This window comes from Astyanax mexicanus, chromosome 17 (genome assembly GCF_023375975.1).
Source record: "Astyanax mexicanus isolate ESR-SI-001 chromosome 17, AstMex3_surface, whole genome shotgun sequence".
Taxonomy (NCBI): domain Eukaryota; kingdom Metazoa; phylum Chordata; class Actinopteri; order Characiformes; family Acestrorhamphidae; genus Astyanax; species Astyanax mexicanus.
In genome coordinates, this window is record NC_064424.1 from 46,543,983 (window position 1) to 46,564,641 (window position 20,659).

Here is a 20,659-nt window from a genome sequence, read left to right on the forward strand (position 1 = left end):
ATAAGAGACCACTTAAAAATGATAAAAAAAAGATGTTCCATGATTTTACCAAATTGAAAACCTCTGGAATATAATCAAGAGGAAGATTGATGATCACAAGCCATCAAACCAAGCAAATAAATGTTCTAAATGACAATATTCTTATTTGTAATTTGGGAGAAATGTTGTCTGTAGTTTATAGAATAAAACAACAATTATAATTTTACTCAAACATAAACCTATAAATAGCAAAATCAGAGAAACTGATTCAGAAACTGAAGTGCTCTCTTCATTTATTTCATGCATGTTTTGTTGGTTCAACTTCACTTTATTTATTAATATACATCTATTCCTGCATGCTGAGTGTCCAGCAGTCTAAAGTGCTGCCACTTTGATTGGGGGATCGCTGGTTCGAATCCCGGTAACGCAGCTTGCCATGAGCTGCCAGAGCCCTGAGAGAGTACAATTGTCCTTGCTCTCTCTGGGTGGGCACAGTAGATGGCGCTCTTTCCCCTCATCACTCCTGGCTATTGGACATGTTGCTGATAACGGTCTGGATGGTCCTTTTTTTCTATGGTCTGAAACTCATGGTGTTCATTTCTTTTCAAAAAAGTTCTGAAAAAATGATTGGTCTGACCACAATACACAGTTTTACTATGTGTAGGTCCATCCCAGATTGTCTCTGAGCCCAGAAATGTCTATTATTGAGGTCAAGCCCATAAATTGTAGGATAAATCGATAGCGTAATTATGGTGACAGGCTTCGATGTGAGAGTATTAGTCGGTAACTGCGGATTATGTGAGAAGGCGAACACATTATCATGTGCCCTCTTTTTCCTGTTACAGATTCTGGAGCTCCTATTAGCTACTGAACTGAGACCCCTCAGCTCAGCTAGTGGGTCATGGCGTCACCTGTTAACGCCTGTCACCTCAACTATGTGCATGTGTAACAGAAGATGAGCAAGAAACAGGAGACAGCAAAAGCTGTGAGTGTGTGTGTGTGTGTGTGTGTGTGTGTGAGTGCACTGCTGGGTCTGAATTGAATAGCAGGTGCACCTTAAAGAGCTCTGGTTAGGGTTTTTACATTTTTATCTAATCGATTTCTAATTTTATACCATTTTATACCCAATTTGGGAAATAATTGCACCCAGGATGCTAAACTTTAGTGCTCTACCATTGCAATCACACCAGCCCGGCATCAGTCACCTACTTGTTCTTAAAGGAATGTCTTAATTCTTTTTTGGAGGATTTCACAATAATAGGGATACACATAAAAATGGAATTGGGCCTTGGGATTGATTGCATATATGGATTTAACTGTCTGAATGCATCTCCTTTTGTGGTGTTTCTGTTAAAGGCATTGCAATCAATGTCCACAAGATGGCCCTCATCAGCCATGAGATGATGCAGTAGGTAATGCACATGCAGAGCCTGCATGGCTAATGCAGTGAATTCGAATTAGAATATTGTTATCTAACAGCTCCACTAGAATGAAGGCATTTGGTAGATTGGAGAATTCAATTACATCAAATCTAATAATAAAAATCTTACGGAAATCTCACAACTTTCATCTGTTTCTGACCTCAGAACTGCTTCTGACTGGGACGTTCTTTAATAATGGCCTTCAATTGAATTCAAGTCATTCAAGTCATAAATACTTTTTTAAAAAATCTTTTTTGTTATTTTAGTTATTTTATTTTTTTCATTTTACTCAAACACAATAAAATTTTTATTTTAAATAAATTATTTTTGTATACATACATATATACTATAATAAAATAACTATTTCTATTTTTTTAGTTAAAAAAAAAAAGTTTTTAAGGCCCTGGCACTTTTACTTTTACTGAATTGACTACATTTTTGCATGCTGAATTGACTACAGTTTCCAGTCATTGACTGGACCAGTTATTTCACTTATTAAATGGCAAAAAGAAAACGTGTCCTCAAACATTTTAAATTTGTAATTTAGATATTTTATATATTTAATGAACAGTATTTTGAGCTCCATCCATTTGGCTCGATGCTGCCACATCAGCGATGCAACCGGAAGTGACGATACACGCCCCTTGCAGATTACGTCAGAATTTTGAAGCACCGGCGTGACGTCGTGCGCAAAGGCTGGGAGCGATGGGGAGGGGGTTTGGAGGAGGCGTGATGACGTCGAGAGGAGATGAATGGGAGGAGAGAGGGATGAGGGGATGAGCAGCAGCAGCAGCAGCAGCAGAGACGGAGGGAGGACTGGCTGGATGTAGGGAAAGAAGGACGCCATCCATTCTCTCCATCATCCTGTGCGCGCGACCGGAGAAAGAGAGAGAGATAGAGAGAGAGAGATTTGATTGGTTTGATGCTTTCCTTGCTTTGATCTTTTTGGGGAGAACGAGGCTTTATCAGCTTTATCAGCAGCATCAGCAGCAGCATCTCCAGCCCGGCCTGCTGGTGCGGGTTTGATTGGGAATTGGAGATTTTGGGAATTGAGGATTTTTGGGTTGAGTTTTTTTTTTATTGGTAGCATCTTTTTCCTCCACCATTCCTCCATCCATCAATCCCTTCATCCCTCCATCCTCCCACAGAGGGAGAAGGCGGTGGTTCTCCATCTCCCAGCTGATGGGGGTGAGGAGGATGATGCGGATGAGGTGGTGAGGGCTCGAGCCCTTTCCTCAGCTTTCCTCCCCCCCAGCAGTGCTGAAATGATGGTGGAATGAGCGCAGCGCTGCGTCCTGCTCGTCCTCCCCGGGAATAAGTGCATGCAGCCCGGCTCGCGACCGCACGGGAGAGGTGTGGTGCCAGCAGCTTCTGGAGGGGGTGGTTGAATAGAAGCAGCGGCAGCAGGAAAAGCGTAGCACCACAAAAGCACCGCTGTTTCAGCCCTCGCGCTCTCCCACAAGGAGAGAATGCAACTCTCATGCCTCTCTGAGCTGCTTTGGCTTCACCCTGAGCGCACAGACCTCCAACACAACCCCGGACCACGAGCCATGCTGGGCTGAAGCACAGGCAGAGGCACAGGCAGAGGAAGAGGCAGGGAGGGAGGCGCAGAGAACCAACCCCAGCACTGTTTTGTTTTGGAGGGGTACAGAGGGACAGAGAAGACCCCCAGGCTTCCACAGAGTCACCCTGCTCGATTACACACACAGGCAAAATGGGGTATGTAACCACTACACTGTAAAACTGTGTTTATAGAGCTCTATACTATAAGCAACCTCTGCTAAAGCTAATACCCTGAGCCCTGTGTCTTTCTGACCAGAGCTGTGCAGCTATAGCTGGATTTGTGCTCTGTACTAAAATAGCCCACTGAAAAGGGGTTGTCATAGCATGTTGTTTATTTTTATTTTGAATATTTCCAAGCCTACAGGTCCACCTGCCCACTTGCACTCAGCCAAGTCCTCTTTGGGGGTCTTTATTATAGAGAAAGTGGTGGTAAAGGGTCTTAGGCTATTTTATTTACTCTGTAAACCCCCCAGACAAAATGCAGTACATAACTACAACACACTGTGTTCATAAGGTTGACATTGTATGTTTTATTATTCTTATTTATTGGATAATTCCAGCCCTATAGGCACACCTGCCCACTTTCACTCAGTAAGTCCTCTTTGGGGCTCCAACAGCACTAGCACACAGTGAGGGTTCAGTGTTAAATTGTGCTTTATTATAGAAAACGTGGTGATAAAGGGTCTCAAGCCACTTAATTTACACCATTAACCATAAAAAATGGGGAACATAACTACAACACACTGTGTTTATATAGATATATAGGCTATATTTGCTAAAGCTAATGCCAGTCTGGTTTGGTGCAGATAGTTAAGTTAGCACTGGGTTCTGTACTTTCTAAAATAGCCAACTAAAAAAGGGGTTGTCATTGCATGTTGTTTATTTTTATTTTAGTTAATTCCAGCCCTATAGGTCCACCTGCCCCCTTGCACTCAGCACGTTTTATTTGGGGGTTCAACAGCAGCAGGACACAGTGAGGGTTCAGTGTAAAATTGTGCTTCATTATCGAGAAAGTGGTTCTTCATTCACTCCACAAACCCACCAAAATAGCTGTGTTTATATAGATATATAGCTAAAAGCTAATGTTAGTCTTTGGTGCAGATAGTTAAGTTAGCGCTGGACTCTGGACACTGGGTACTTTCTAAAATATCCTACTAAAAAGGGGTTGTCAGTGCATGTTGTTTATTTTTATTTTAAATATTTCCAGCCTTATTTCCCACCTGCCCACTCAGCAAGTCCTCTTTGGGGCTCCAACAGCAGCAGGACACAGGCAAATTGGGTACATAACTACAACACACTGTGTTTATATAGATATATAGGCGGTATGTTCTAAAGCTAATAACAGTCTGCTTTGGTTCAGATAGTTAAGTTTTCACTGGGTTATGTACTTTATTAATTTTATTTTTTCGGTAATTCCTGGCCTATAGGTCCACCTGCTCACTCAGCAAGTCCGATTTGGACTCCTACCAACTTTATTTAAATATTTACAGTAGTGTCAAATGCAAAAGTGTTTTTGCTGAAGCTAATGCTAATATTTTTAGCACAGAGAGCTGTCCTTGCCCCCCATGTGTTTCTAACCAAAGGCAGTTCTGTACTCTTTAAAATAGCGCACTAAAAGAGGTTGTCACAGCATGCTGTTTATTTTTATTTTAAATAATTCCAGCTCTATAGGTCCACCTGCCCACTCAGCAAATCCTGTTTGAGGGTCCATCATTATGACACAGTGAGGGTTCAGTGTAAAATTGAGCTTTATTTATTAGAGAAATTGCTCTGTTACAGACAAATTGGGTACATAACTACAACACACTGTTTTTATACAGCTATTCATTATAGAAATTATAGAGAAATGTACCAGCTCACCAGCATATGTTTTTACAGTGGTTGTAAAAAGACCCTCCAGGCAAAGTGATGTACATAGATATAGTGTGAAACACACTGTGTTAATGCTGACACTAATGCTAGTCTGTTTTAGCACTCAGAGTTAGCTTTAGCCTTCCTGACCAATGACATCTCTGTACTCTCTAAAACAACAGCCTGCTAAACATGGTTGACATAGCATTTATTTTTACATAACACCTGCTCCCTAAGCAAAATACAGCTCGAACATACATTTCTGAATCAGTTTCTCTGATTTTGCTATTTATAGGTTTATGTTTGAGTAAAATGAACATTGTTGTTTTATTCTATAAACTACAGACAACATTTCTCCCAAATTCCAAATAAAAATATTCTCATTTAGAGCATTTATTTACAGAAAATGAGAAATGACTGAAATAACAAAAAAGATGCAGAGCTTTCAGACCTCAAATAATGCAAAGAAAACAACAAGTTCATATTTATAAAGTTTAAAGAGTTCAGAAATCAATATTTGGTGAAATAACCCTGGTTGGTTTTTAATCACAGTTTTTTTATGCATCTTGGCATCATGTTCTCCTCCTCCACCAGTCTTACACACTGCTTTTGGATAACTTTATGCTGCTTTACTCCTGGTGCAAAAATTCAAGCAGTTCAGTTTGGTGGTTTGATGGTTTGTAATCATCCATCTTCCTCTTGATTATATTCCAGAGGTTTTTAATTTGGTAAAATCAAAGAAACTCATTTTTTAAGTGGTCTCTACTATTACGATACAGGGTTATGAATCAACACAGCACAATATGTTGTGATACTGTAATCAAGGAAGTTTATTTTGTTTAAGCTACATTTTAGGAGAACTTGTAAGTTACAAAACATATTTTACAGACTTTGATCTAATGACAGAGTGCAACACTAGTGGGCGGGGCTTAAATACAACACTAAATTGATCTCTGTCTGACATCAGTCTTTACATGTAAACTAATCATTAATATTACATGCTGTATTTTTGAAACTGGATACAGCTTTGCAAGACATATTATCACAATATATCTACATATCAATATTTTCTCATATCCTTTAGAGTAAAGGCAGTTAAAAATAAATCCTTTCCAAGGAAAAATAAATAATTTCCACACACACATATATACATAGATACGCACACAAAAGGCATGGCAGCGTTTCTGCCTGACTTGGCCTTCGCCGCTGCTTTGCTTCCTTGCATTCAGATGAATAAATACAGCTGCACTATTTCTGAGCTTGTGTCAGACTGAGGGAACGGCCTGGCTGTGGAACCGTGACCGTCTGAGGAATGTTTGAGCCTTATTTGTCCTGCTTATCTGTGGAGGTTGGTGGAGTTAAGGAGGAGTGCTGTGTGTGTGTGTGTTTGCAGCAGGAACATGTGTGTAAGAATGTGATTTTATGGCTGGGAGTGCAGGACCGTTTCCAGGCTGCATCAGATGCTGGGGTCTCATGTGGTCTTCAGGCCTCGGGGCTGGAGGCTCATAATGTAATCATGCTGATGCTGTTTCTTAGTGGCTTGACTCAAATCTTCATGCTCTGTTTCGTTCTCCGATCGACGCTTCGTTGCAGATGTGTCACATAATGTTTCCTCAGTGATCAATAATAAAACGTTTCACCAGACCTCTCTCTCTCTCTCTCAGACTGCGTAACGTTGGATAACCTTTTTAACGTGAATGAATTAACGTAAAATCCTGTAATTTGACCTCAGACCACATGCTTCTCTCATTTAAGAATAGGGCTTTAAGATAAATCGTGAACAACAGCAAACTCAAACTGCATTACTGGCATGCAGCAACAGAGGGAGCTGTTCACACTGCAGACTGTGCTCATGTTACATAACCAGGCCGGAGGCAAAGCGAGGTGGAGCGACGTGAAGTGGAGTAGAGTCGGGCAGAGTGAGGTAGAGCGAGGTTGAGTGTGGTAGAGTCAGAAAGAGTGAGGTAGAGTCGGGCAGAGTGAGTTTGAGCGAAGTATATTGAGATAGAGTCGGGCATAGTGAGGTAGTTTGAGGTAGAGCGATGGTTGAGTCACACAGATTGAGGTTGAGTGAGGTAGAGTCCGGCAGAGTGAGGTTGATTGAGGTAGAGGCCGGCAGAGTGAGGTAGAGTCGGGCACAGTGAGATTGTGGTTAAGTGATGTAGAGTGATGTAGAGTGAGGTAGAGTGGGATAGAGTGAGGTAGAGGTCCGCGGTGAAAACACACACCAAACTACTTCTTATCCTGGAAAATCCTCAAAGAAACTTAAACTTATTTAGGATTTTTATTTATCACATTTCACATTGAACAGCATTTAACACATAACAGTGTGTTTTTGTCTTTTTCGACCAATCAGATGCCTGAACAGATAAACATTGTAAAAAAAAGTTTAATGTGTGAAAATGGTGTTGTTCACTGCTAAAGTCAAGCATGGCATAGCAGTTCACAATATATTCTCAGTAATTAAAGAGGCAGCATGTCTGACGCTGCTGTACAGGTGCAGTAGAATAAGCTGTTAGACGAGGCCACTGGGAAATAAAGTTTTGCTGTGTGGTTCTGCAGTTCCTCCACTAAATAAAGACCTTAACCCTCTCCAGTCACCGGCCGTCAGTCGGTGCGCTCAGCACAGACTGGCTGCATAAACCATGATGTAACAGCGCTGGTTAAAGCATGACGACAGGGCTTTACTAAAATCTATGTGAGGTGTGATCAGGTTTAAGTGGTAGTGTGTGTATATGTGTGTTCTTAATAATGATGAGTCTTTGATTTTACCAAATTAAAAACCTCTGGAATATAATCAAGAGGAAGATGGATGATCACAAACCTTTAAACCAAACTGGAGTAAAGCAGCATAAAGTTATCCAAAAGCAGTGTGTAAGACTGGTGGAGGAGCCAACATGCCTGCTTGTGTGAATATGAACTTGTTGTTTTCTTTGCTTTATTTGAGATATGATCTTTATAGTTTATAGGATTAAAAATAACTATTATTACTCAAACATAAACCTATAAATAGCAAAATCAGAAAAACTGATTCAGAAACTAATTTAAAGAAGTGCTCTCTTTACATTTTTCAGAGCTGTATAACTCCTGTATATACACAGTGCAGGATGCAGAGTGGAGTGTGTGGTGTTGAGTCTCGTGAGGGGGATTAAGTGCTGGCTGGGTGTAGCAGGGCTGGGCAGGGCAGTGTATGGGCTATAGGGGGGATGTAGCTCAGGAAGCCTAATGAAAGTGAAGCTGGAGAGGGATTTGATTGGTTGGATTGTGTCTGCACTGTGAGCAGATGGGCGCTCTCTCACCCTCAGCCTGTGTCTGGTATTTAACACTGCAGAGTGTGTGTGTGTGTGTGTGTGTGTGAGAGAGAGAGAGAGAGAGAGAGAGAGAGAGAGAGATACTTACCCTTTGTCAATCTGTTGCCTTTCCTGGTAGTGCACTGAGAATCTGTGTGTGTGTGTGTGTGTGTGTTCATGCATGTATGGTGTTTTGATGTGCAAGTTTAGCACTGGTTAAATATGTGTGTGTGTGTGTGTGTGAGTGTGTGTGTGTGCACGCATCCAGAGACCTGTCAATAGTCAATAGTTTATCAGCTTAACAGAGATCAAAAGCTGAAAAGGCAATACAGTGGTAGTGCCATCTCCTATTCACAGCAGTGTGTGTGTGTGTGGGGGTGTGTGGGTGTGTGTGTTTGGGGGGGTTGGGTTAAACAGAGAGTGCAGGAATGACCATATGTCAGTGGCCAACACTGTGTTTGTGTTTGTGTGTGTGTGTGTGTGTGTGTGTGTGAGTAAAGCAGTAACTACTCTATGGCCTATGGCACCACATTTTGTCTATGCCTGACTCCATTGGAGAAATCCTGTGTTCTGATTGGCTGATGGAGAGGGAAAAAGATCTGATTGGACGGAACGCTTGTCACTCAATAAGGTCAGCTGACACGTGACAGTCGCCATGGAGATCAGGCAGCCAGTGCTTTTCTCTTATCTGTTTTTGTGCCCGACTGAAGTCCACTAGAACTGGCCATTCAGTCCCTGGATGTTTCTGACTGCCCTGATATTTTTGTGTATTATCAGAATAATGTGTCTTAACTTAAAAAAAAAGTTTTTTTTAATTTTTGGTCTGTTTATCATGTTTATAGTTTAGATATTTTTGTATTTTTTAGTTTTTTTTTTTTATATGGAAAATAAAACTGACTGAAAAAAGCAGGACAGGAAAGAGAAAAGCCCTATTTGAACGGGCTTAATTTCCCAGGAAGACTTTGTGAAAAATATATCACACTTTTACTCAGTGAGTTTTTTTTTTTGGCTTTCTCGGTCACATGACATCATCACGTTCAGTAGCTCCTCCATTTCCACTCGCTGTTGTGTTTTTAACGTGGTTCTCCATGGAAACCATGGCGCACCCAAAGTGTAATTACGGTCAGAGATGTGCATCCGGATGGGACTAAAATTACCTTAGGACCACGGATTTCAGAGAAAAACAGTAGATAATTCATGGTCGTTCCGGACGGGATTAAAATCACAGAGGAAATTACCCCAGGACCCCTGAGAAACTAATCCCATCCAGATAGATCTTATGTCATCCTCCAACTATAATTAATGAGGATGTAGGTAATGAATGAATTTGATGTGCTTATTCAAAGTAGTGCTGTATTTAAAGAATTTGTATTTTCACAAGTACTGATTTGTAATAAGTAATATATAGATAGATATAAACAGTGTGTTTCTGAATGTGCTGCAATGCTCTCTCTGTAAAGTAGAAGCAGAATTTAAGGCTGGATTTGAGGCTGCTGGACTCTCTCTGTTTGAGTTGAGCTCCTGACGGGCAGCGCTTGTCCGTGATTAGAGGGGAAGGGCGTTCGCTAACCTCTGAGAAGTGGACTGAAACAGTAGCCGTTTAAGTGCTGTGGCCAACCGCACGCTAATAAAGAGTTCAGCTGTGACCGAGAGCTTTATGCAAACGCAGGACGGACAGAGCACTGCTGTGTAACAGAGAGAGAGAGAGAGAGAGAGAGAGAGAGAACTGCTGATGCGATAAGATAACCAGCCAATTTCTTTTGCAAAGTAACTCAGTGGCTTTCATAGTCCAGTCTGCATGCTTTGGGCCGGCAATTGTGGGATAGATTACTAACTACATTTAATATGCACACACACACAATATTAACACACACACACCATTGAATAAAAGTAGAAATGTTGACTGTATGCCAACACAGCAGTGATGAATGATTGCTCTTAATTTGTTGTGATAGGTAAAAGACTCTCTGTAAGAATGTTTCCGTAACAAGTTGGAGGCAGGATGCACATGCAGGTCTAGTATATTTTCCATATCTCAAATAATAAACAAAGAACAAACGATAAGGCAGGGAAACAAAGACTAAGGCTACAGAAACAAAGACTATAAAACAAAGGATTAACAATAAGACTAAAACAAACAAGCAAAATAAGAAAGCAAAAAAACATAATCTAAAGAAAACCAACCAAAACTAACTAAAGTTACACAAAACTGCAGGATTGAGGATCAAACCAATGAGAAATCAAACAAAATACAGCGGCTCAAAAGACACAGGATCAAACACAAAAAACATGATAGAGAACAAAGCAACACATGAGCTATTTATACACACAGGCACAGACAAGAGACACCTGGAGATGTAACGAGGGGGCGGGGTTACAAATGAGACAGGCGGGGCTAAAAAGCACATGGCTGCAAAATAGGGGAAAACACAAGACAGACCCAGGCTAATGTGTGTGAATGTGTGTGTCTGTGTGTGTTTGACACAGTGTGTGCGTAAATACATGTATAAATATAAAAAAACGTATCTGGATCAATGGATATTTGCTTATTGATACTTTTTATATCAGTATCAGAACTCAGTGAACTCAGTGAATGATCTCCTCTTGCTCTGTGGAATCAGTGGTTCAGTAGCTGGGAAACTTGGCTGTGGTTCAGGTTGTCCTCATGGGTTCAGTGCCAGCTATTGGCTGCTGCCACCGTCCTCTCGAGCGCGGCAGTGGGCTAATTTGTGTCAGTTTGTCAGCAAACCAGGTCCACTAATTACGGCACAACTGGTGGCTTTAGATTTCTGCTATTTTCTGTTATAGGATTGGATTTGTTTTAAATTTTTGGATTGTTTTGCTCATAAATTGAGATTAAGGTTGAAATTGATGTATTGAAATAATGTAAATCATACTATAGTATGATAGTGTTCACATAACCTGATACAAACCCTTTGGTTGATTTCTGGATGTGTTTACACTGCTATAACATGTGAATCAAATGCATTTTAAGTGCGTCTCAGACCACCTCCTGAAGTGGTTTGAGTGATCAGATTTGTATTTAAAGTTTTAAAAGTGTCAAACAAAAGCTTTTTCAACGTTCAGCAAATAAGTGAATAGATTAAATAAAGTGCACCTAAATATGGCAGTTTTGATGATGCAATCAAATCACCACCAGAATAGTGAACATTTCCAACAACTGTTCTGTTTCTGTCCTGTTCCTCACATGATTCATCTGTAGCTCCGCCCCCTCGTTACCTTTCCCTAGGTGTTCCCTGTTTCCTTTCCTTTTCCGCCTTGTGTGTGTCTTTATAGCTCTGTGTTTCCTGCTTCCTTTTTTATGGTTCTTTTACATCTTCACATCTGTTCAGGTTTTCTTGTTTTCTTCTTTTTCTTTCTTGGTCTCAGTTTACTTGTTGTTTTGGTTTATTGTTTGTTTATTTGTTTTCTTAAATAATTTATAAAAAAAAACTACTTGCATTTGCATTCGCTCTCCATGTCCTTTTCCTGCTGCACCCTGAAAAAACAGTGGCAAAATTTATTTATTTAAAAAAAAATATATATGTATTCACTCTTTGGTATTTGGCCAAATGCATAATTGTGTACATTTCTGGTCTTTTTTGGCCAAAAATGTTCAAATCATTGCATGACTAGAATTGACTAGCTGTAAACAGACTCATTAATTGCCTGGTTTTAATAGGGTCTATACTAAGGTGATATAAACATTACATATAAATATTAAATTAGGCAGCAAGTGAGCAGTAAGTTCTCGAAGTCAAAAAAGAATCTGTTAAAGTAGAAAATGTGGGCAAGAAAAATTAAAATGCTGTGATTTGTACTGTAGTGTGAAAGTGATTCAGGTTAGGGGTGTAACAATATTTAGTTTGTTTCAATTTTCCACCTGTATTGATTTTAAATTATTAGTTTACATGTAAATACTGGTGGCAGAGAGCAGTTTATTTAGTGTTTTGTTTAAACCTGTCTTTTTATACTATAGGAATTTTCCGTAATTATTATTTAAATTGCAATATATCGCGACATATATTGAATAATAGTATATTGAATGTACTGTGATGCGTATTGTACAGCTCTACCTCTGGTACGGTGGTGTTAAATGTTTGTCATGCCGTTCACACAACCCGATACTTTACTCTGAATATACGAGGCTTAGGCCCATAATAAAAGTGCTGATCCAGGATCAGCTCCAGCTCACTCCCACAGACTTTCCACAGCAACAGTGCTGCTAAACGCACCAGTGACCCGACTGCTGGAATGATGCTGATCTTTACTTCCTGGTAAAAAGGAAAATACTCTGCTATCTGATATGATCTCAGGTCTTTATCTCAGTATGGTCATGGTTGGGTGATGGGAAAGGAAACACCAGGCCATTGTCTGATGGATGAACTCCCAGTGTTAAATAACATTTAGCAAATCCCCATTCTGCTAACTTAATTAACACAGAGGGACAGAGTACTCACCCCCAGAGAGAAAGAGAAAGAGAGAGAGAGAAGGAATGAGAGAAAGAGAGAGAGAAAAAAGAAAGAGAGAGAGAAAAAGGTCCCTAAGCGATCTCCAGAACGGCTCTGTCCCAGAAAAACCCTCATCAGCTCTTTAATGAGGTCCGAGTCAGCCAATTACACCTCCCTGCTCTCGCTTTCTTCCTCCTTCACTTTCTTTCTTTATTTATTTTACAGCTCTGGACCATCTCTCATCTGCACTGGAGATAACAACAGCCATCTCGAGTTTTAAGTGTCTGTTTTTCTGTTTTGGTTCAGACTGGGTGCGAAAAAACAGTTTAGAGTTAATCTTCTAAATACTAAATATACTGAACTGTATGTACACTATCCTAAAAAAGTTTACCACCTGCATGTAACTAAGTAAATACCATAGGTAAAAGCCTCCCATTGGATGATAATTACAGCATGGGTGATTATGCTTAAGCTGGCAACAAGTTATTTAACCCTAACTGATGCAGGGAGTAGCTTCTCATTGGTTAAACAACCATGTGGAGACACTGTTTAACAGTGAAAGTAAGAGCTTTCCCACATGCACTCATTTTATATATTATATTATTTTTATATTTTTTTATATTTATATATTTATTAATATATACAGGTTCATATATATTAGTAAATTAATCATTCATAGCAGTTACTGAATCATTTATAATATATACTGGTTCATACATGATAGATACTAAATCATTTTAATAATATATTATTTATAGTAGACACAGAATCATATATATGTAGTAGTTGCTGAATCATTAATAACAGTTCCTGAACAATTACTAATAAATAGACTCATATAAACTGTATTATTACTGATTAAAGTCAGTTACTGAATCATTTATAATAGATACTGAATTGTTTGTAATAGATACTGTATTTGTTACTAAATCTTTTCTAACATTTTAATACATTTTTGAGCACCCAGCTCGCATCCACTTAGCAACTCCATAGCAACCACCTGTGATACCATGGCAATCAGCTGGCAACCACCTAGTGACATCATAGCAACCACCTAGTAACAACCAGCTAGTAACACTATTGTAACCACTTGAGTCATCATGGCAACTACTTAGCAACCACCTAGCAACAACATATCATATATTGATTCAAATGTTTAAAATGTTTAGGGTTCACTAAAAAGCCAGTTTTATTATTTTTATTCATTAAATTTTGACAGTTGCAGAATTACTTCAATATTTTTCATGTTTATTTCAATTACAATTGAGAATTTCAGTAATGTTTCTTGTCAATCATGAAATATATGTATATGTTTTTATATGTAATGCTTTATATATGTAAAGCTTTAAGAGAAATCTTCGAGATATAGCTGTGTAATATTATGCAAAAAAAATACAAGAATGCTGGCAAGTTAAGGAGTTAAAATTAAATAAAATTAAAATTAAATATGATTAAAATATATATATATATATATATCACCTCTGTCTCACGTCAGACGTGGGTGTAAAGGTCAGATAAGCACATACACCCACTCTGTGTTCTCATTGGAGGAAGCAGGACAGAGCTTTTGCTTTGCATGTTGGGATTGGCATCAGAACATCTGAAGGTGTTGGAGGAGCCCGTGGCTCTGCTGCTGGATCAGTGCGGGTAATTAAAGTCATATCTGTGCCATATTTTAAATGCAGTTGCAAATTAGTGCATGAGCTGCATGAGAGCAGCTAGAACCCGCAGCAGCTCCACAGTCAGGATTAGATCTTTTGTGTGGAGTCTTTATTTATCTCATCATGACAACAAAATTGCTAATTGTGTTGTGTTTAAATACTGAGGGGGCGACACGGATTTAAACGCTTGAGTGCATGTGTGGGAATTATTTTTATCAGGACTTATCAGATCTGATCTGGAGTGTCTGTGGTATCAGTAACGGTCGGCTCAGTGCTCCACTGTGTAATCCTGCTCCCCAGAGACTAATTATCAGCTACCGTTCTACACTCAGCTCTATAATCACATTTCACTGCTGCATGGGTTTATCAGTAATGTAGAGGTAGAGCAGTCAGGAGATTGGCTGGCGGTGTTGGCAGACCTTCACTGTTTTTCAGGATTAATCGTTTCATCAGCTGAATGAGTTATTAGCTCTTTAGTTCATCCATAATCCATAATATTATGTTTACAAAAGAATACATCATACAACAAATAAACGATGATGAAGGAGAGGGAAGAATGTAATTGACTTGACTTAATATAAGAGTTAAAGGGGGATGACTTTGATGCTTTGATAGTATGAAAAACTCATTTTTAGGAAATTCAGCTTTAGTAGCAGCTTTAGAATCGTGTTAATGGTGATTTGTATTCACTGCAGTGTTGTAAAAGTGAACTACACTTCTCAAAGGGTAAGCCCAGTTGCAAAAAATACCATTAGATTTAAGCTACATATATATAATATGATTTAAAAATGTGTAATTCTATAATTAAAAAATAATAATTTAGACCCTCATCAAATTGGAATTTTGTATTATATTGACATACCATATCACAAAACTTACAGATCATTTTCATATGAGTAAATTTAGTTTTTAGTTTTATTTTGTGTTGCTGCTTTGCTTGTATAGGTGGCTTTTGTTTTGACTAAATCTGTCTTTTTATTTATTTATATAGCTTTTATTTTGACACAGTCCGTTTGTTCATTTGCAGCTGAGACTTTTATTTTAAAATGGTTGGTTTATTTGTATTCATGACATGGCCTATTTGACAGATTGCTTTAGTGTCTTTTATTTTGACATGGTCTGTTGGTTTGTATTGGTGACTTTTCCAAATTCCAAATAAAAATATTTAGAGCATTTATTTACAAAAAATGTGAAATGTCTGAAATAACAAAACAAGAGATTTCAGATCTTATATAATGCAAAGAAAACAAGTTCATCTTCATCAAGTTTTAAGAGTTCAGAAATTAATATTTGGTGGAATAACCCTGGTTGGTTTTTAATCACAGTTTTTTTTCATGCACTTTTGGCATCATGTTCTCCTCCACCAGTCTTACACACTGCTTTTGGATAACTTTATGCTGCTTTACTCCTGGTGCAAAAATTCAAGCAGTTCAGTTTGGTGGTTTGATGGTTTGTGATCATCCATCTTCCTCTTGATTATATTCCAGAGGTTTTCAATTTGGTAAAATTAAAGAAACTCATCATTTTTAAGTGCTTGATTATTTTTTTAAAGAGCTGTATAATGGTAAAAATGTAGTAGAAAGCTTTTTTCTGGACAGTAGAGAGTTGTACTCCAACAAAATGAAGATAAACTATTTTTAATTCTCCTGATTTCAGAAGAAATCCATATTTCTGTAGTGGATTATTACGTACTGTGCTCATGTTATGCTATTCTGATGTTATGCCAGTCTGCTTGTTGAGTGCGAGTCTGTTAATCAGCACTGAGTGTGTATTAAATCATTACTCTGTAATTGTTTAAATGAGTCAGTTCTGATGTAGTGATTAGTAATAATTAATCGAGTGAGTGTTTTGGCTGTTCCCACCTACAGATATTTAACAGCGTGATTTTAATCATTATATCCGTCTCAGAAACACTGTTAGCGCTACGCTAACAGTAAATTAGACAGTGATTGGATTAACTGTTTAGTGCAGTGAGGTAACTGCTGGCAGCACTGGTGGTGCAATCAGATTTTTATACACATAGTTTGGACTTTCATTCAAACTGTGAAGAAAAACATATGGAATTATTTAACCAACAGAAAAGTGTTAAACAAACCAGAATATATTTTATATTTAAGTTCTTCAAAGTAGCTCCTCTTGTTTAGATGATCAGTTTTGAACATCTCTGCTGGATTTTCTCAGTCAGTTTTATGAGGTAGAGTCTCCTGGAATTCAGGCTTTCAGTTAACAGCTGTGCTGAGCTCATCAAGAGTTAATTACTTGAATTTCTTGTCTCTTAATAAAGTGTTTGAGAGCATCAGTTAAAGTAAAGTAGTGAAGAGGTAGAGTTACAGGTATACAGTGAATAGTGAATATTTATAGAGTAATGTTCTAATCCAGATTATGAAAAGCAACAACTACTTAAATAAATACAGACAAAAATACTTTAAGAAATGAAGATCAGTCACAAAAAAGTATCCTCAAGTGCAATCGCGAAATCATCAAAAACGTCATGATTAAACTGGCTCTCATGCAGTGTGAATGCAAAAAAAATTGCAGCTGCGCTTTTAAACAGTGTTTTCAGTGGGAGGTGCAGTGCAGATGTAGTGAACGCTGCACATACCGCGTTCTTAGTGTGTGAACAGCATGGAGCAGCAGAGACAGCATTCGTTCATAGCAGTATTTTATCTCAATTCCGGAAGTTTGGAAAAACTTTGTGGCGCAATTAATTGAGTTAAAAAAATAATACTGTGTTACTCATTCCAAATTAATAATATGTGTTAACGCTTTAACGTTAACACTCCGAGTAACCTACGTATCTTATCTCCACCTTTATTGGTTATAAACAGGCCTGGTGCAGGTTTGTAGGTTCAGACGGTGAGGAGCTGAACGCTGTAAATGACGTTGTTCGTTTGCAGGTCTGTAAATGAGTGTAATTACTCTGATTCATTTTTCCTGTTTTGACTCAGAGTTTATTTTACAGCAGCAGGACGAGCGCGGCGTCTAATGAGCTGCGTCTGTTCCTCTCTCTTATAGAACGGGTGGGGGGGGCGGGGTGGTTCTGTACCACAGGTGTACACACAGTTTGAGTTCTGGCTGAAAACACACTCAAACCCCTGAGCTCCCCCCCCCCCTTCTGGTTCAGCTCTGGCATAACAGTTTCCAATTACATGTTTACCATAAAATCTTAAAAACCTGAAAAACCTGTAAAACCCTAAAAACTTGGAAAGCCTTAACAACCTTAAAAACACAAAAAAACCCTAAACATTTAAAATCTAGAAAACCCACAAAAACTGGAAAATGTTAAAAACCTGGAAAATCCTTAAAAACCCAAAGTAAATGAAAACCTTAAAAACATGAAAAAAACAAAAAAAAAAACATGAAAAACCTTATAAACATAAAAAAAAACTTGGAAAAAAATTAAAAACCTTAAAAACCTGAAAAACCTTAAAAAACCTTAAGAAAACCCCCGTAAAAAAACTAACAAAAAAATGCTACTGGCATCCTGTCCAGGGAGTATTCCTGTCTTGTACACAATGACCAGGAAGAAGTGAATTAAAGGTAGATGGATGAGTGGATGGATGGATAAATAATAAAGGGGATGGTAGTAATGAATGTAAAATTACATCAAACTTGCTTTTAGGTGAGCTTTATTTTTTTCTCATGATCTCTCTCTCTCTCTCTCTCTTTATCTCTTTATTCCCTCCTCTCAGAGAGCAGCCTATCTTCAGCACCAGAGCCCACGTCTTCCAGATCGACCCCAACACCAAAAAGAACTGGGTCCCCACCAGCAAGCACGCCGTCACCGTCTCCTACTTTTACGACAGCACCCGCAACGTCTACCGCATCATCAGCCTGGACGGATCCAAGGTCAGGCTGCACCTCATCCAACAACAACCACATAGCAAAAATAATAATGCTCCACTGAATTATTTAGTATTTAGCTTATTTTATTATTTCGCTTCTCTTACTTTATATGCTGCTTCTGGATCTCTCAGCTTGTCCAGAAATGCATGTGTACACCAGTCCAGTGAGAAGGCACTCAATGCATGATTTGTATTTACAGCAGTGGAGTAAAAGTGAATCACACTCCACAACAAGTATTGCATAAAACTGCTTTAATAGAATAGTTTAAAGCAATAAATAGTAAAAACGTAACTTAATAGTAAAAAAAAAATGTTATTTTTCAGCAGGATAGCGTTCGTCCACACACAGCAAGGGTTTCCACCAGCTTTACTGACGACCACTTAAATATATCAATATATTACAGTCAGCTTCATTGAATTTCTCTGTTTTATTGAGTCTAAAATCAGATTTATTAAATTTGGGTGGACGTCCTCTTTAATATCAATGTAAGACGATGCGTCACATTTGCAGGAAGTGACTGATGATGTCATCATGGACACATTTGTATTGTGTATTAGAATTCCCTAACTTTCACTCATGCTCTTCTCTTTCTTTCTCACACACTCCCTTTCAAACACACACACACACACACACACACACACACACACACACACACACACACACACACACACTGAGTTATGTGGGGGTGGGGTGGTGGTTATTTTGGACTATGGGCAGGGTTAAGAGGAGGAGATATTTTGGAGAGTATGGTTGCATAACCACACACACACACACACACACACACACAGACACACACACACACACACACACACACACACACACACACTCAGCTCCCATCAATGCGGCACCCCACCCACTATGACCTTATGCTTGCTTACGTGGAAAAAATGCATATACGCACCCCTATGAGTGCTGCTATCTGTGTGTGTGTGTGTGTGTTTGTGTGTGTGTGTGTGTGTGTGTGTGTGTTTACTCTGGCAGATACATGCGTGTGAATACAGCATAAACATGTCTGCACCCGACACCTGTCTAATCACAACACAACATGCAACACAAGATGGCCAGCAACAGTAGCTTATTATACACACACACACACACACACACTTAAATACACACCCAAATACACACACACACACACACACACACACACACACACACAGATCCGACTGATCAATGGCAGTAGAGTCAATCGTTCCGATGAGAGGCCCTCACTGCATCGACTGCTTCCTGTCGTCTAATCAATTGGGCTGTAACCACAGCCTACGTCCCCCCCCCCCCACACACACACTCACACACACACACACATTCATTTATAACAGCCCTGTTTCCCATAGCAACCAGCCTGACTTACACAGGCCCACTTTAAACTGTAAACTGTATCAGTGTGCAGCTCTCAGCCTCACTTTGATCATCACACACTCTGTAAATCAGAACACTGCAGCGTCCGGCTTCATCACACACACACACACACACACACACACACACACACACACACACACACACACAAAAATGAAGAGAGAACTTCAGTTTTTGAATCAGTTTCTCTGATTTTGCTATTTATAGGTTTATGTTTGAGTAAAAGGAACATAATGTTTTAAGAGTTCAGAAATCAATATTTGGTGGAATAACCCTGGTTTTTAATCACAGTTTTCTCCTCCACCAGTCTTACACACTGCTTTTGGATAACTTTATGCTGCTTTACTCCTGGTACAAAAATTCAAGCAGTTCAGTTTGGTGGTTTGATGGTTTGTGATCATCCATCTTCCTCTTGATTTTATTCCAGAGGTTTTCAATTTGGTAAAATCAAAGAAACTCAGCATTTTTAAGTGCTCTCTCATTTTTCCCCCAGAGCTGTATATCCTCAAAAACATCTGGAATAAAAGCTATGTGACTGAAATGCTGTTCTTTTTTCAGGCTATTATTAACAGTACAATCACCCCCAACATGACGTTCACCAAGACCTCGCAGAAGTTCGGCCAGTGGGCAGACAGCCGGGCGAACACTGTGTACGGCCTCGGCTTCTCCTCCGAGAGTCAACTCAGCAAAGTGAGTCAATCAGACTGATCTGCAGTCAGTTCTGCAGGGTTTTATAACAGTTCTTATTAGTGCTGTGCGATAGGATGATAAATATCGTGGGGACGATTTGGTGAAAAGTGTCTATCGCTGACAGTCACGCTGTCTACTGCTCTCTGGTCCAATAAAGGTAATTTAAAAACCAGGACATTTCCTCACTTTTTGAAAAAAACCCGGGACGCCCAGGACAGGACGTGAAATACAGACATGTCCCGGGAAATACGGACGTTTGGTCACCCTATAATATAATATAATAAATTCACAATCATACAGCTGTTTTCACACTTGCACTTTTTTAATCCGGATAACAAAAATTTCGGTTCATTTAGTCGTTTAGTGGTATAAATGCAGTAATAGCACTTTTTAATTAATACTAAATATCAATAATATCAATAATAATACCACAGCAACCCCAAACACAATTATTATTGCTGTGGAAATAAACAGTGGCTTTACTTAAGAGGGCAAAAATGTTCTTAACTTTGAAGTTGGAGGTTAATCTAAAATAATTTTACAATTTTTCG

The 20,659-nt window shown here is 39.0% G+C and overlaps 2 protein-coding genes across 7 annotated transcripts in view; both read left to right on the forward strand.

Moving 5' to 3' along the window:
• Positions 1–20,659, forward strand: part of sema4d (sema domain, immunoglobulin domain (Ig), transmembrane domain (TM) and short cytoplasmic domain, (semaphorin) 4D) — a 266,298-nt gene that overhangs the window by 97,884 nt on the left and 147,755 nt on the right. Inside the window, exon 17 of the transcript XR_007425050.1 lies at positions 15,706–15,746. The gene's annotated coding sequence lies outside the window, so the exon portion shown is untranslated. The remainder of the gene's footprint in view (positions 1–15,705; positions 15,747–20,659) is intronic.
• The window catches only part of LOC103035651 (homer scaffold protein 1), a 263,702-nt gene continuing 245,212 nt past the window's right edge, over positions 2,170–20,659 (forward strand). For 4 of the 6 annotated variants that reach the window (XR_007425052.1, XM_022676664.2, XM_022676665.2 and 1 more), the window contains exons 1-3: positions 2,170–3,119; positions 17,909–18,065; positions 19,977–20,108. Coding sequence is in view for 5 of the 6 variants with exons in the window: in XM_022676664.2 (XP_022532385.1) it covers positions 3,115–3,119; positions 17,909–18,065; positions 19,977–20,108 (294 nt within the window). In the remaining variant the exon portion in view is untranslated. The remainder of the gene's footprint in view (positions 3,120–17,908; positions 18,066–19,976; positions 20,109–20,659) is intronic. The other 2 variants (XM_022676666.2, XM_022676667.2) reach the window with 1 other exon arrangement.